The following is a 15,269-nucleotide window of genomic DNA, read 5'->3' as shown; positions in this document are numbered from 1 at the left end:
TTTTCAGGCCACTGGGTTGATCCAACAAGCGAGACAAAACAGCCAAAAATAATCATTTCGGTGTGGATTTTATGTCCGTAGTCTTTTTCCATAAATTGCAGCTCCCCCTGACACACTGGTATTTCTTAAGTCCAAATCCAAAGGTCCTTACTGCAGCAGCTGCCATTTTAACACAGTCCCAATAAAATCCAAACATTGCATTCTGCTTAATATTTTTTCAAACCGACTACATCAAAAGCCTTTCCAGGGGAGGTTCGCCTGTCACTGTAAGTTCATATATAAAGATTAATTTATTTTGGCTTCTCTCCCCCTTTGACTTCGATGGTTCGCAGCCCGTTCTTCGACATGGCGGTTCCTAGTTAAAACTGCATCATAAATCAGAGTCAGACATTTCCAGGGCACCGGCCAAAGTTCTTAAAACAAAAAGAAAACATCCAGTGGCAAGGGGATGCTCTGCCAATTAACAGATTAAAGCACCTTTTTATCCTCTTCCAAACTGCTCCAAAATGTAACATCTTATTTATAGGAATGGTGTTGTTTATCTCTTACTTTCATTTCCACACAGTTTATATTTTAGGAACCATATATGTCCACATATATCACACTTTTAAACTTTCCAATCTCGCTTGTTCTGAACGGTGAAAACAGCTCTTCTGGGTGGGGGGGGGGTTGCCCATTAATGTATTATTATGAAGCAAAGTGCAGTAACTAAAGAAGGGGCTCCCCCCCCCTTTCCGTTCCGTTCCCACATACCGATAGAGAGTTGAAATCTTCTTCCTCTTGGTCTTTCTTGTCTTCTCAGTGGCTGGATTATTTAGCAAAATACTTTTTCTCCTTCTTGTCTGAAGCATGTCCAAAACCTATTATCTAATTATTCATTTAAGTATTGGAACTCAAGCGCTGGCAGGGTAGACTCAGGGAGGGCCGAATTCTCTCGGGAGCTTTCCACCCAAAAGCCCCCCCCCCCCGCTCCTTCTTCCTCGGAATTCAGAGCAGAGTTAATGGGCATCCGCAGGTGAGGCAGTGTCTTCCCATAGTCCTGGGAAGATTTGGGAGGCTGCATACTCCCACTGCAGCCTTCAATTACCCCGTGAAAATTGGAACCATGTTATAATCAGCCATCACCCATCTGCACTCAAGCGGAAGTCAGTTTGCTGTGTGTTTCTCGGTATGGGAGATTTTCAGAAACCTCATTAATGTGTGTGTGTGTGTGTGTGTGTGTGTGTGTTGTTTTGTTTTGTTTTTGTTTTTAAAAAAGGAGCATCACAAATAAGAAGATGAAACAAACCTGGTTCAGAAACTTCACTCGGCTAAAGAGCTGAAATTGCAAATGAGTACAAATAGCTAGAAGAAAGAAGGCTAGTCATATTTTCTAAGCTCTGGTCCAAAAAACTTGAAAATGCATCTGATAAATAATTCACTTTAGAGTACCCTAATTAGATTTTATTTTTACATGTAGACATTCCCCCCCTCCCCTCCCAGCCAAGAAATTACCATTCACAGAATTCACAGAATTCATTAAGAAACTCAATTATTTACATCAAAATAACTCAGCAGAACAAACAATTAAGAAAAGAGCTGAGAAAACAGCTCATCCCAACTTTAACCTGAATTGGATCACTTGTACATCTATCTACATACAGCATTATTGCTTGGAGAAAGTCCCATCTAGATGGAAAAAAATGGCTCCAGAAATGGCTCCACTTGGTTTATTAACTGCACAGAAAGATCACTTTTCACAGGGAATATGCTAACCGCTTGAATCAGGAACAGTCCTGTTGATTTCAGTAGACCTAAGCTGTGTGTGTTTGTTTAGTACATAGTCAGTGAATTTCCCCCTTGAGTCTGAATCCCAAAACTAGTTATTCCAAAATTGTTTGAATACTACAACCATAAAAAACCTTTCCTGATTCAAATCAGATTATACCAGTATTTCAGCATTACTGACTATTAAGGCGGTACATACGTAAGAAACAGAGCTCTTGAGGGATACAAAAACTCATCCATAATAAATCAGTGTAAACATTGCAGAGTTGCAGATTCTCTAAAACTTTCATGCCCTTAAAATTTTACGCATTGCCTTCCTTCTCTGCTGAAATCATAAATTGATGAGCGACATAAACAGCACTTTAGCAACCACCTGGATCCTAAGAATCATTTGTAACAATTGCTTATCATGCAAGGCCATATATACTAAGAGGCAGGAACATCCCTTCGCTCTCAGCCTATGAAGTTTTGCTCCTTACTGATTTTTCCTATATGTTTCAAGATGAATGTCATTGGCATCTACATTCCAATTAGCCAGATATTATGCTAGATCACATAACACAGCTGCATAAACCTAGGAGTGGCCAGTACATTCTGTGATATAGAATTTTCTGAATTGAGGTCACAGGCTAGTTAATATATTATATAAATAATTATATTACATGTATGCTAAAGGTAAAGGCCAGTGGATATGCAGGGTACATACTTTCCGGATAATTTAGGAACTTCGCAAAGAAATTCACTAAAGTCAGAAAGAATCCAAAAGATCTGTCCTTCCAGCTTCTTCTCATGTTACTAGATTTACAATTCAATGAAAAATTACCAAAGACAGTCTAAGAAATGGGTACATTTCCAGCAAGGTAAGATAGGTCAGACAGAGGCTCTCATGACTCTGTCTAGCTAGCATGCATGTTATCTACCCCAACTTGGATAGAAAGGAGTGGGAAACATTATAAAAAAATAGACGGAAAGTGCCTGAACGAAAAAAATTAGTCATAAATCTGATGGCTCTTTTACTACACCCAAAATATCTGGATAATGTAAACTTTATTGGAGTTTATCAACACACATTATCAGAAGTTTGCTCAGTATCCCATGAGCCACCTCACTGACGGTCCTACAAATTAAATATATTAATCTGGTTTCTTCAGGGATTTTGGCACAGTCACCAAGTTCTGTATGAGACCCCTGAGAATTGATCGAATCAGCAGTATTTCATCATAACTGAAACATCTAGCTTAAGGGTTCAACTTGACAGTGGGCGGTTCAAGCCAGCTTCTTATTGTGATCCATATTCTGTACCGTAGCTAAAAACTCCAGGAGCAGCTTTGCCGTCTTCCTGGGCCGTTCCACGACTACTGAGTGTCCACAGTTTTCCAGAATGTGTACCTGACAGCCAGGAATCGACTTTGCTAGGATGTCCGCTCCTGAAACATCTAGGACCTAGACGAGGGGGAAAAGGATTCAGGAAAAGAGGAACTGGTGTCACTCATGTGGACGACATACTTGTCAAAGACCGTGGAAACATGCCAAAGGGGAAGCAGGGGGCAACCTTTTGCTCAGTTCCTTGGCCTGGATCAGAAAAACTGTCAGAAGAAGCATTCAATAAAGGCTAGCATTGTGATATAATGTGCCTCTTGAGGATGGCGCGTTTAGATTTTTTTTAAATTAAGACTGACGTTTAAACAAAGTTGGCTCTAATGGAACTCCCAATGCAAATAGCAAGGGCATGTGGTTTTTGTGGGGGGGGGGTTATGTTATCTTTATTTGGATTGCAGAGGAGGTGTCAAGCTGTACCCCAGGTTCTGATCAGGGCCCCCGCACCCTTACCATTTGCTCTTGCATTCACACAACTGCTAACTGATCCATTTGTGCCACGGTTAGTTTGGCCCATATGAAAACATTAGCTGAGCAACACTAGACCAAATTGAAGGAGGAAACCAACGATAATGGGGATGCAAAAACAAAGAAGACACAAACTCATACTCCCAACAGCTGAGCACTAAACCTGAATTTAATAAATAACCCAAACATTGTATTGGTGTATCCCTCAGATTTGCATCAAACCACATTCGTTTTTTCCTGATGACAGTTCATTTCTATTGTGCCAAAGCACAGGAAGAATTCATGCCGTAAGAAAGATCTGTCTCCTGCTCCACCCCACTCCTATCTGCAAGACCTCTGTCCTGCCCTCAGTTCCCCACAGATTTCCTCCTTGCCTGCAGATCTGTAGCTAAGGACTGCCCCATTCAACAATCACGCTATTTCATTCTGTGTGTGTGGCATAAGCACATGAGAATACACAGAAACCATGGCGAGCCACCGTTTCCCCACAAACAAATACACAGAGCGTCGTGGACAAATGTTAAAACTGCCTATCGGTCTCATGAGAACAGCTGTGAGTGTTGGAACTTCTTGACATTTGAGGCAGTTCATCATGGTCAACTCTTGTGGACCAAAAATATCTCAGCTTGCAGGGCTGATTTGTACCATCTCCAGCATTGATGCTGTTGCCCAGCAACTAGGGAGATGCATGCTGGGGGGAGAAAAGAAAGAGATCAACTACCAGCAGGAAATAGGATATGATTGTTGGAGGCTTTCTGAACACCACATATCCTTAGACCCCGAACCAATTCCTGTATCTGCTCATCCAAATCAGCCTTGCTTATATTCAGCTTTGCCCTCCGTTCCATCCCCCGTCCCCCCCCCAGTGCTCCCCCCATACACAATCATTTCCTCCTCCTAATCACTGATAATTTCTTCACATTCCCATTTCCTTCCCGTAGTTAACATTTTTCAGCTTTCTTCTTAGAAAATCGTAGAACAGAATCTCCCCCTTTTAGTTGTCATGGCAACGTCTCTCTCTCACTAACTTACAGATCTTGTGCTAATGATACCTTTTCTCAAAACACATTTGGAACTCGGGGTGAATTGGTATTCGGCACAACGTTGTTGTTTTTTAAAAAATCATACAACCCTCACTCATCCCTCATCCAACCGTTTTGTACAGGTGTGGGAGCACAACACACCCATTCAATTCAATGGAGCCAGCAAATTTATATACACAGGAATATGTGCACAGGTCTGCTACCTCTGCCAAAATGAATGGGGAAATCTTCGAGCACATGTAAGAGTTTGGGGTGTCCAATGGAGATTTGCACCTCGAGTCTATGTACACTCCATATTTTTATAGCACACAAACATACAACCCAAAGAATCCTGGGAACTATAGTCAGTTAACAGTGCTGGGAACTACAGCTCTGTTAGAGGAAAAACTGCAGTTTGAATGCGCTCATTCATTCAAAAGCGAGTTCTGTCCCACGATTATTTTTAACTTCATAAAACTTGTATTTAAATATGTATTTTACTGTTTAAATAGATATTTTACTTCAGCGTATGCATTTCTATTTTTACACATTTCATTAAGTTTTTTTAGAAGGGGGAAATCCAAAGAATAATGGTGTTCTGATCTGCACGAGGCACAAATTATGTCCATCTCCTTAAAAATGTGGACCAAACGAAATTCTCTTCTGCCTCTATGTGCAATTCTCTCATCCAATATCATCCCCTCATCTCCCACTGCATTTAATCAAAACAAAAGTGCACTTGAGCAGTTAGGGATCTTTTGTTCTAGCGCATTACATGGCAGGAAAATGAGCTGTAGAAGACAGGTGCAAATGTAGCTTTCCTAATCTGATGAAGCGGGGTTTGGTCTTACACCATATAGCATGTATGCTAATCTTTAAGTTGCCGTCATTATCTGCCTACTCTCCCTATTGGTTATTCTGCTGTTCTAATTTATCTTTACATGTTGCACTAAGGAGAGGAGAGGAGAGAGAAGAAGTGGAGACAAATTGGCTGAGGCACCTGATCTTGCTTTCCCCAGATGATCTGCGTTGCAGCTTTGATCTTGCTCATGTTTTCATAAAGCGACTTGGTGGACTTCTCATCTGCAATCTCAAAAAACACTTTCCAGAAGAGGAAAAAGGAGGAGGAGGAGGAGGAGGAAAAGAGAGAGAAAATCAGTCTAGCTCAGTTTCAGTGCACAGAACTCAAATTTTAACGAGCTGGGTTTTTGTTTTTTTTTTGTAACCTTTTACTCCTATCTCCCTGCCCGAAGAAAACCATCATGCAGTTTGGGTCAATGAAACAGCAGAAAGAAGAAGATGATTTCCCACGGCATAAATAACAAAAGGAAAACCTTCCTGGCCAGAGAGGGATGTGCGCAAAAGCCTTTGGAGGAAGTTCCCTTTCTTCAAAGTCACTTGATGTGTGGGCTGACATCAAAATCTGCACCCCCACGTCCTGTTCTTCGCCACCCACCCCAACACTTCCCCGTATAGTTTAGGCCATAGGTGGGAATCCGTGCCCCTGCAGAAGTTGCTGGACTACAACTCCCACCATCCCTGACCACTGACCATGCTGGCTGTGATTGATGGGGGTTAGAGTGCAATTATATCTGGAGGACCACAGGTTCTCCACCCCTAAGCCTGCAATTCCAGGCAATTCCAGGCAATTCCAAACCTCTGCTGTGAGACACAACAGTCAAACAGTACCTCAAGATCCAGGAGGTTGTTGATCTGATTACAGTGGTGCCCCGCTAGACGAATGCCTCGCTAGACGAAAAACTCGCTAGACGAATGGCATTCGTCTAGCGCAGTGTTTTTCAACCTTTTTTGGGCAAAGGCACACTTGTTTCATGAAAAAAATCACGAGGCACACCACCATTAGAAAATGTTTAAAAAAATTAACTCTGTGCCTATATTGACTATATATAAAGTAATTCTCTTGAATTTTTCAATTTTTCCCACGGCACACCAGGCAACATCTCGCGGCACACTAGTGTGCCGCGGAACAGTGGTTGAAAAACACTGGTCTAGCGGAAGCTGCCCCGCAAGACGAAAAAGTCAATGGGGCTGCTTCACAAGACGAAAAATTTTCATCTTTTTTTTTTTCTTTGTTTAGCGGAGCGCGGCTGTCATTGCCGCTTCGCTAGACGAAAAAATTCGTAGAACGAATTATTTTCGTCTAGCAGGGCACCACTGTATACTCAATTCCAGGGGAAAGTGTCTGGCATGGCAGGGATAGGGAACTTGTGGCCTCCCGGATGTTGTTGCACCACAATCCCCATCAGCCCCAGAAAAAAATAAATCAGTTTGCAGACCCCTCGACCCAGAAAATTTGCGGGAGTTGTGCATGGCAGTCTTCCCGCCTTTTTCCACAGGTTCACACTCCAGTCGCTCACGTGACAAGTCATGAGGCGGCATGCACACACAGTGCTCCCTGTCCATTTCAAGGCTCATGCTTTGGGGAGGGGTTGACCTGACATGAAAGTGCCTTGTTATTTCAGCACAGAAAGTCATGCCCAAAAGGTATAGCCTAGAAGAATGGCTGAACTTAGAGGGAGAAGGACAGCATAGAGAAATGACATGTGTCAATGACGTTCACTGCAACATGGTGGTGGAGAAGCGGTGGATCAGGTGTACACACTGTGAAAAGACGTTAGAAAGCGCTAGCCTTACAGTCAGTTGAACTAATGCAATAAACCCCACATGTGAATGCAGCTGTGGTCCCACTGATTCTGGAGGGACAGAGGTTCTCTCCATCTTTGTGTATGACCATGAGATTCATTTCCGGCCTGTAAGCTCCCCAAGGGTATATGGCTGGTTGCTGTTGGCAACAGAATGCTAAGACCAGGTGCACCTTTGGTCTGAGGCAGAGGAGTTCTCCTTTCGTCCCTATGGCGGCATACACAAAGCCACGGCAATCCCCACTGTTTCATTTCCTTAAAGACATTTTTAACCTGTGCGCTGCTTCAATGGGCCTTAAAACCAAATCACACCACGAGGGGTGGGGGGAGCAGGCAAGCATCCGACCCAGGGTGTAGACTGCACCTTCAGATAACAGAAGCGACAAACACCAATTCCAATTCCAATCCCAAGCTAGAGCCATCTGAGAAAGGACGCAATGCACTTACATTTGCGGTAGAAGTCATTGTGCGGGATGCGGACATCGACGAGGCCCTGCAGGATCTACAAACACATAACGGCGCATTAGAAGAACGGCTTGTTGTGGAGGGCAAGGCTCTCAGTGGCTTCTAGCCACTATGGCTATGCTCTGCCTCTACTGTCAGAGGCATCGTGCTTCTCCACACCAGGTGGGGAGAGTGTTGCTGTGCTCAGGCCCTGGTGGCAGGCTTCCCACATGCATCTGGTTAGGCACTGTGAGAGAGCATGATGCTGGACCAGACAGGCCACTGGCCTGAACAAGCAGGGCTCTTATTACGTCCCTATGTTACGTAACAGGGCAAGCACGCCATGTCCATCTGCTGCCCCTCTCTTTCCCAGTAGGAGCGGTTTTCTGGACACACCACAGAATCCATGCTGGCAATCAGGACTCTTGAACACTTGAGCAGCCGAGGAGTAAATCCGCTTGGAGACGCACTGCGGCAAGTAGAGGCAGGGAACCTTGGCAAACAAGCTTTGGGGCTGCTAGAAGGATGAGAGCCAACACGGAACGCATTCAAACTAAAGGTTACAAATCTGTAGGGCATGGCGGAGGAACCTGAGGCCTTCCAGAAGTTGCTGGACTACAACTCCTATTGTCCCCAACCACTAGGCACGCTGGCTAGGGAGGGGGAAGGTGAAGGGCCTCCGGTTCCTCATCCAAGCTGTAAGGGGAAAGGGGGCAAATCTTCCACATAGAGAAAGTTAGAATCCTCCTTTGGAAAGATTGCCAAGGGGAGGATGAATCACAGCTCTGTGTAATTTTTAAAGCAATTGTTTCGCACTGTGTAAACCCACGCAGCTCAGACTTCAAGGGAAATCAGGTTTCCCTGTCAGGGAAAGCTTGGCTGTTCAGAACAGGCTGCACACACACACACACCACATCCATTTCACTTGTTCTTTCCAATTTTAAAAATCATATCTTGCATATAGCACCTCGGTATCTATCTGCTCTCTGTACAAACACCCACATGGCTACTAAGGAACATTCAGCACATATCTTGAGAAAGGTGGGGAAGAATTAATGCTGTGGAAGGAAAGCAATACCAACCAAATGAAAATTTAAAACACAATCTGAAGCAAGTGGTACTGAGTTCAGCAGAGCACACTCCCAGGAGGCTCTGTATAGGGTTGCGGTTGTGCTAATCCTATTATATTGGCCATCGTGCTAAAAGCAGGGCTGTCCCTTGCTACGTTGTGTGAGTGTGTGTTACATGACCTGGACTCTCCTTGGAGGCTGTTGTGATGAGGTCCTACACTTCCAAATTACCATGGGTTTGGTTCAAAACTATGGCTTTCAAAATCCACTAGACCTCATGGATTTTGAGATAAGGCATTATATCTGAAGCTCAGAAACCAGTAAGGTAAACAGGAGGTGTACAAGAGTGTGTTAATTTCCAAGTGTTACAATTTGTACAGTTGATTTGTGACTGGGGTACTGATTCACGGTGGGTTTTGCTTTTTAAGTTGGAAAAAATAGGACTTCCTATTATCAAGCCTACCTAGGGACCAGGAAGCAGCTGTACAGGTGCTGAACTAAAATTGTAAGGATTAAAGGGACAGAATTCATTCATAAATAGTAGTTGAAGCCCTTCCTTTTTCAACAAGACCTATAACTGGGTTTTGTTTTTTATTTTTGTTTTTTAACCCCAGTCTGTAGATGTGTTAGATTTGAAACTGTCTTTGCATAGAAAATTGTTTCATTTTTACATAGGAAACACTTCTTGTTTTTATTGCTGTTGTATTCGTTGTCAAATTGCTCTAAGGCACTTTATAGGAAGCAGTCACAAATGGAATTCATTCATTAAAATGCATGTTACCTCAGAATCGGTACAAGCCAACCAGTTAGGAGGCCACATGGTGGGTGGCGGGAGGAGGCGGGGGGATATTGTACTTTCCTTTAATCAAATGTTTACCAAGGCAGCAACCAGCCTCATCTTAAGAAGAACAGCCTTGGGGTGGGGGGTGAGGGGGCTACAGAAGATTCCCAATTAAGGGCGCCTCTGCCATTCATACTTCTCACCTGCTGGGGCACTTTGAAGCGTACGTAAGAGCAAAGCTTTAACATTTCTGCCATTTCCTCCGGGGTGGATGGAATCAGGGGAATCTGGCTGAGGGACTCAGACTCCTTCAGCTCCCACAGCAGCTTAACAAATTTGCTTTCCACGACAGGCGGCAGCCCTGCAGGAAAAAAGAGAAGAACAGCCATATGCTGAGCACCAGAGGCAACGCAATAGGTAGGTGGCCTTGACAAGCCTTTAATTCCTCCAACAATCCTTCCAGAGAAAACATGCCAATTATTTCTTAGTCACAAGCAAGGAAGGAGGGGGGGTGGGGGATGTCAGGACCTGACTTAATCTTACCTCCCAAGTACAGAACCGCCATGTTCGTCACGTAGGGTGAAATGACACATTGAGTTGCACACATGGCCGTCACCAACGCACCTCATGCGCATTTGGATTCCTCTTGGGATATCAAAGGCAAAGATAGCCAGGGTGAGGCCCTCCAGATGTATCTGGACTACAATTCCCATCATCCCTGGCCATTGAATGGAACTTACAGGAGTTCAGCGATCCAAACTCTGGCCCTCCAGATGACTACAATTCCCATCATCCCTGACCACTGGTCTTGTTAGCTAGGGATGATGGGAATTGTAGTTCCAAAACATCTGGAGGGCCGGAGTTTGCCTATGCCTGCTCTGGGGGATACCGTGTCAGCCACCTTTCATCTAGGGTGACTCAGACTCATGGTGAGCTGCGTTTCCCAACCACTGCTGGGTGCTGGTGGAGGGCCTGCAGGATGCTCAGCACTTCGATGCGTTGACATTATGATTAGGAGGAGGGTAGTTAAGACACAGATTTGCTCTTTCCAATAACAGCCACGTGTCTGTTATAACAGGAATGGGCCTTTTTCTGTAGCAGCTCCCCATTTTTGGAATGTTCTCCCCGGGAAGATTTGCCTGGCTCCTTCATCAGCATCAGCATCAGAATTTATTATTTATACCTCGCCTATCTGGCTGGGTTTCCTCAGCCACTCTGGGCTGCTCCCAACAGAATATTGAAAACAAAATAAAACATCAAACATTAAAGACTTCCTTGAACAGGGCTGCCTTCAGATGTCTTCTAAAAGTCAGGTGGTTGTTTATTTCCTTGACATCTTATGGGAGGGCGTTCCACAGGACGGGCACCACTACCGAGAAGGCCCTCTTCCTGGTCCCCAGTAACCTCACTTTTGCAGTGAGGGAACTGCCAGAAGGCCCTCGGCGCTGGACCTCAGTGTCCGGGCTGAACGATGGGGGAGGAGACGCTCCTTCAGGTATACTGGGCCAAGGCCATTTATATACCTTTAGGCACCAGGCAAAATGGTTCCTCTTTAACCAGGCCTTTGGTTGACTGATATTCAGTGCCATTTTAAAATGGGGGGGGGGGTGTATTGGGTATTAATGGTGGTGGTGGTGTAGGCCTGCCCTGAACTACAAGGGCACGTGGGTTGCCAAGGTAGCAAGCACACGAATGCTGCTTTTACCTAGTGTCTTAACCTGTAAACATTGAGCCTAATTCTAGCTTTTAATAGGAGGTGTGGAGCAAAGCTGGATGGATCCTGAGCCAAAGTGATGTGTCTTGGAAGGTTTGGCAGCTTCTTAGGGATGAAGTGGGGTGTCTATGAGGTAGCACAAATCAAAGCTGGGTTCCCTGAAGCACTTTGCGGTGCTTCAGTGATCCGGACATAAAGAAAGGTTCATATTAGCATCCTCTGAAAAGTAAAGTACAGGCTACCCTATGAAAAAATAACATCTGGGTGGAGAGATGTGGGAAGGGGTAGCAAACACCTGAATGGAGAGCAGGAAGAAGAGCCTCACTGTGGCTGACAAATTAATCAGAGGGAATGATCTGACCTAAAAAGTCAATCCCTTTTTGTTCCCTCCACAATCGACTTTAAAAGGTACCTAGAACAAACACCCCTGGACTTCTCTTTTGTTTGCAACTTGACAGGTGTTAATCAATTGCACTCCCAAACTGTAAAGGCTACCCTTTCAGGGAAACCCCTGTGGCAATCCTTCTGAAATCTGGCAGGATTCATGCCTTCAGAAGGAGTGTCCTTGTCTACGGACTTATCCAATTCTGATCCAAAATAAAGTTTTAGAGGTTTCCTTTTAAAAGCGGGGTAGGGGAGAATGAAGCTGCCCAGAACAACACCCTCTGGACATATTTGCTTATAATTTGGCAGGCTTTAGCCACTCAGGAGCAGCTACGAGGTCTGCAAATTTCATTCACTTCTGTCAAAAGCAGAATTGAGAATTGGGAGGCGGGTGGTGGTGGCAAAAAGAAGGGGATTTAGACTGACCGCAGCCCAAATCACAGAATCATAGGGCTGAAAGAGACCCTGAGGGTCATCTAATCCAACCCCCTGCAATGCAGGAATCTCAACTAAAGCATCCATGTCAGGTGGCCATTCCACCAGGCAGATAAAGCACCTTTGACAGGAGCCGACTGTTATCCAAAGCACCAGGTCAGGAACCAATCAACTCCTGTGGTTGGTGCATACCCTGAGTATTTAAATTCACCAGACACATGGACTGTGGACACATCTCCTGCATCAGGAGGCGAAGTTCATTTGTGGCACTCACCTGCAGGGCATATAAGACTTAAGCTGCAGATCTCCGCTGGGTACTGAGCAGCATAAACTCCTGCAACATTTCCGCCCATGGAAGTTCCAAGTAGATGGAAGGGTTTCCTGTTCAGGTTGATACATTCAACAAACTGAAAAGATAAAAAAGCAACACTTAGGTTACTATGGGGCAGGCAGCAATTGCAGTAGAGTTGGGAGAGGTGAGAGGAACTGGCTTGGAAATTAATACTCACACAAGTAATAGCGGATGAGATTCAGCACCATAACAGATGTTAAGGGGCAGCCCAGAGGAAGTTAGGTTATGCGCAGTGCCCTACCTGGCTCTTCTTTTAGTAGTATTAAGAAAGTATTAGTGTTGCTTATGGAGGGGGGAGGGACTGGCTTAACTGTGCTGGGGAGAGAGAAAGCAATTTTAACAGCAGCTAAATCCTATCCTAGGTCAGGGAAAGCTAAAAACAGGCATCAAAACCCTCTTCAGGTATTCAGAGTAAATATGTGGAAAGGGTAGTGTTTATTTATCTCATTTATATCCTACCTTTCCTCCAAGCTGGCGTACATGCTTCTCCCCCTCCTCACTGAATCCCCACAACAACCCTGTGAGGTAGGTTAGGCTAAGAGACAGTGACTAGGCCAAGGTCACCCAGTGAGTTTCATGGGTGAGTGGGGATTCAAACCTTGGTCTCCCAGGTCTTAGTCTGACACTCTGCTCTGTGTGCGCACACAACCCCATCCTCTTTGTCCTCATCCCCACAGGAGAATTTTGCTCATCAGTCACGAAGGTCTGAAGGGGGCTTCTAGGCATGTTCGGTGCGTGTGGAGTTAAAAGAGGGGAGGGATGCGCAAAGAAGCCCCCACCCCCAACATCCCCATGAAAGTCAGCTTCACTTCAGACCTTCCCTTCCAGGCTGAGAGAGAAAACCTGACGAGGATGTCTACATGTGTCTGAGGGAATGAACATAGAATCCTTGAGATCCGGAACCCTGTTAAGACAAGGCTCCTGATCACAGGGAGGATTCTAAGTAAACTCTGATGATTCCTCCCAGAGGCGTCGCTGGGGAGGGGCAGTAGGGGAGGTACGCCCCCAGTGACAGGGTGACAAGCGGCGGCCCCTCCCGCCACTCCCACACGCCGCCGCTCCCTCCATCACCCCGGGAGTAGCAGCGCTGCACGGACGGGGTGCTCGCTCGGCTGAGCAAGCACCCCATCCGTGCAGCGCTGCTCCTCCCGGGGTGACCGGTAGTGCGTGGGGAGTGGTGGGAGGGGCCGCCGCTTGTCACCCCCACGCACCGCCGCTCGCTCCGTCGCCGTGGGAGCAGCAGCGCACAGTGTGTGCGGTGCTGCTGCTCCTGGGGCGACGGAACGAACGGCGGCACGTGGGGTGACAAGCGACGGCCCCTCCCACCACTCCCACGCGCTGCCGCTCCCTCCGTCACCTGGGAGCCCGGGGGTGAAAGGACAGGGGCAGGCCAGCGAGGGGAATGACACCCCCCTCGCTGGCCCAACCCCTCTCCTTTCCCCGGGATGGCTCCGCTCACGGAGCACAGCGGGAGAGGGGCGGGCCAACTGGCCCGCGCGGAGGTGTTGTTCCGTGCGCATGCGTCATGACGTCATGCGCACGGAGCGACGCCACACCCCCATGGGTGTCGCTGGGCTTGCCGCCCCCGGCAGCCCAGCGGCTAGCTACGACCCTGATTCCTCCAATCTCCCTTCAGGGCGTGTGTGACCAACATGGAAAGGTTTGACAGGCACCCAACATCCACAGTGACATTGTAGGTGGGACTTGTGTGTGCGCCCCTCCTCACCCTTCGTTTTAGCCCTCAGGCAAATGGGGCTTCTGTCCCCAGGGGTTCAGAACAGCGGCCTTCAACACTGCTCAGTGGACAGACAGGAAAACCAGCACAACCTATGAACAGACCCAAAGCAACTGAAAACAAACATCTTACCAGAGGGAAAGCTTGCGAGCAAAGAGTTTGATGACTGTCCACTGATTCTCAGACCCTGGCTCTGAATTGTCTTTTTGATACATTTAATTCACTTGTGTTTACGAAAATGCTGAGAGCATGAACAAGTCTGACAAAGCGGGCCACATATTAGCAGCTCAGCTGCTGACAGAAAAGAGGAGGCCATTTTTACAAGGCAAAGAAGCTACTTCTTTGATAACTTCTCATAACTCAGAATGTTAGGGGGACGGGACAGGAAGATATTAGCCGTGTTCTGCAATTCAATTCCTTTGGAATACAATGGTACCTTGGGTTAAAAACACCTCGGGTTACAAACACTTCAGGTTAGAGACTCCGCTAACCCGGAAGTAGTATCTCGGGTTAATAACTTTACCTCAGGATGAGAACAGAAATTTCATGGCAGCAGCGGGAGGCCCCATTAGCTAAAGTGGTACCTCAGGTTAAGAACGGTTTCTGGTTAAGAATGGACCTCCGGAATGAATTATGTTCGTAACCAGAGGTACCACTGTACAGAGGACCCCCGCAGTTAATATGTGAACTGACTACTCACCCAGTAAGAAGGGTGGCCACTTACATATCACCAAAGGGAAAAGGGAAATACGCCAACGCTAAAAGATTTACATAAATTACCATGTGCTGATTGTATATGTATAAATGCAAGTTTAGAATTAGTTGCTATAATTTAAATTTTTAAAATCTATCCATCTTGCCATAGGATGGAAAGCTGTGATGCCTGGCGGTTTAGACATCCTGTACGCCTGGTGGCTGAGTCTGCTGTGCAGGTGCTCACTGGGTAATGCCAAGGCCCTTTCTGCTCTCCTGATTTTTTTCTCTTTAAGCCAGTCTTTTAGCAGACAGCCCTTCAAATGGGAGCTCTTCCCTTTGTAAAGGAGGAAACAGACAGTCG

The 15,269-nt window shown here is 46.0% G+C and overlaps 1 protein-coding gene across 4 annotated transcripts in view; it reads right to left on the bottom strand.

Moving 5' to 3' along the window:
* Positions 1-1,421: 1,421 nt before the first annotated feature.
* The window catches only part of LOC117041800 (monoacylglycerol lipase ABHD6-like), a 31,091-nt gene continuing 17,243 nt past the window's right edge, over positions 1,422-15,269 (bottom strand). For all 4 annotated transcript variants that reach the window (XM_033141002.1, XM_033141003.1, XM_033141004.1 and 1 more), the window contains exons 5-9: positions 12,400-12,532; positions 9,796-9,953; positions 7,745-7,799; positions 5,635-5,735; positions 1,422-3,210 (exon numbers count right to left, since the gene is read on the bottom strand). In XM_033141002.1, coding sequence (XP_032996893.1) covers positions 3,034-3,210; positions 5,635-5,735; positions 7,745-7,799; positions 9,796-9,953; positions 12,400-12,532 — 624 coding nt within the window. In that variant the 3' untranslated portion in view covers positions 1,422-3,033. The remainder of the gene's footprint in view (positions 3,211-5,634; positions 5,736-7,744; positions 7,800-9,795; positions 9,954-12,399; positions 12,533-15,269) is intronic.

This window comes from Lacerta agilis, chromosome 2, assembly GCF_009819535.1.
Source record: "Lacerta agilis isolate rLacAgi1 chromosome 2, rLacAgi1.pri, whole genome shotgun sequence".
Classification (NCBI taxonomy): Eukaryota; Metazoa; Chordata; class Lepidosauria; order Squamata; family Lacertidae; genus Lacerta; species Lacerta agilis.
The sequence above is the reverse complement of the archived record's forward strand: the minus strand, read 5'-3'. Positions and strand labels throughout refer to the sequence as shown.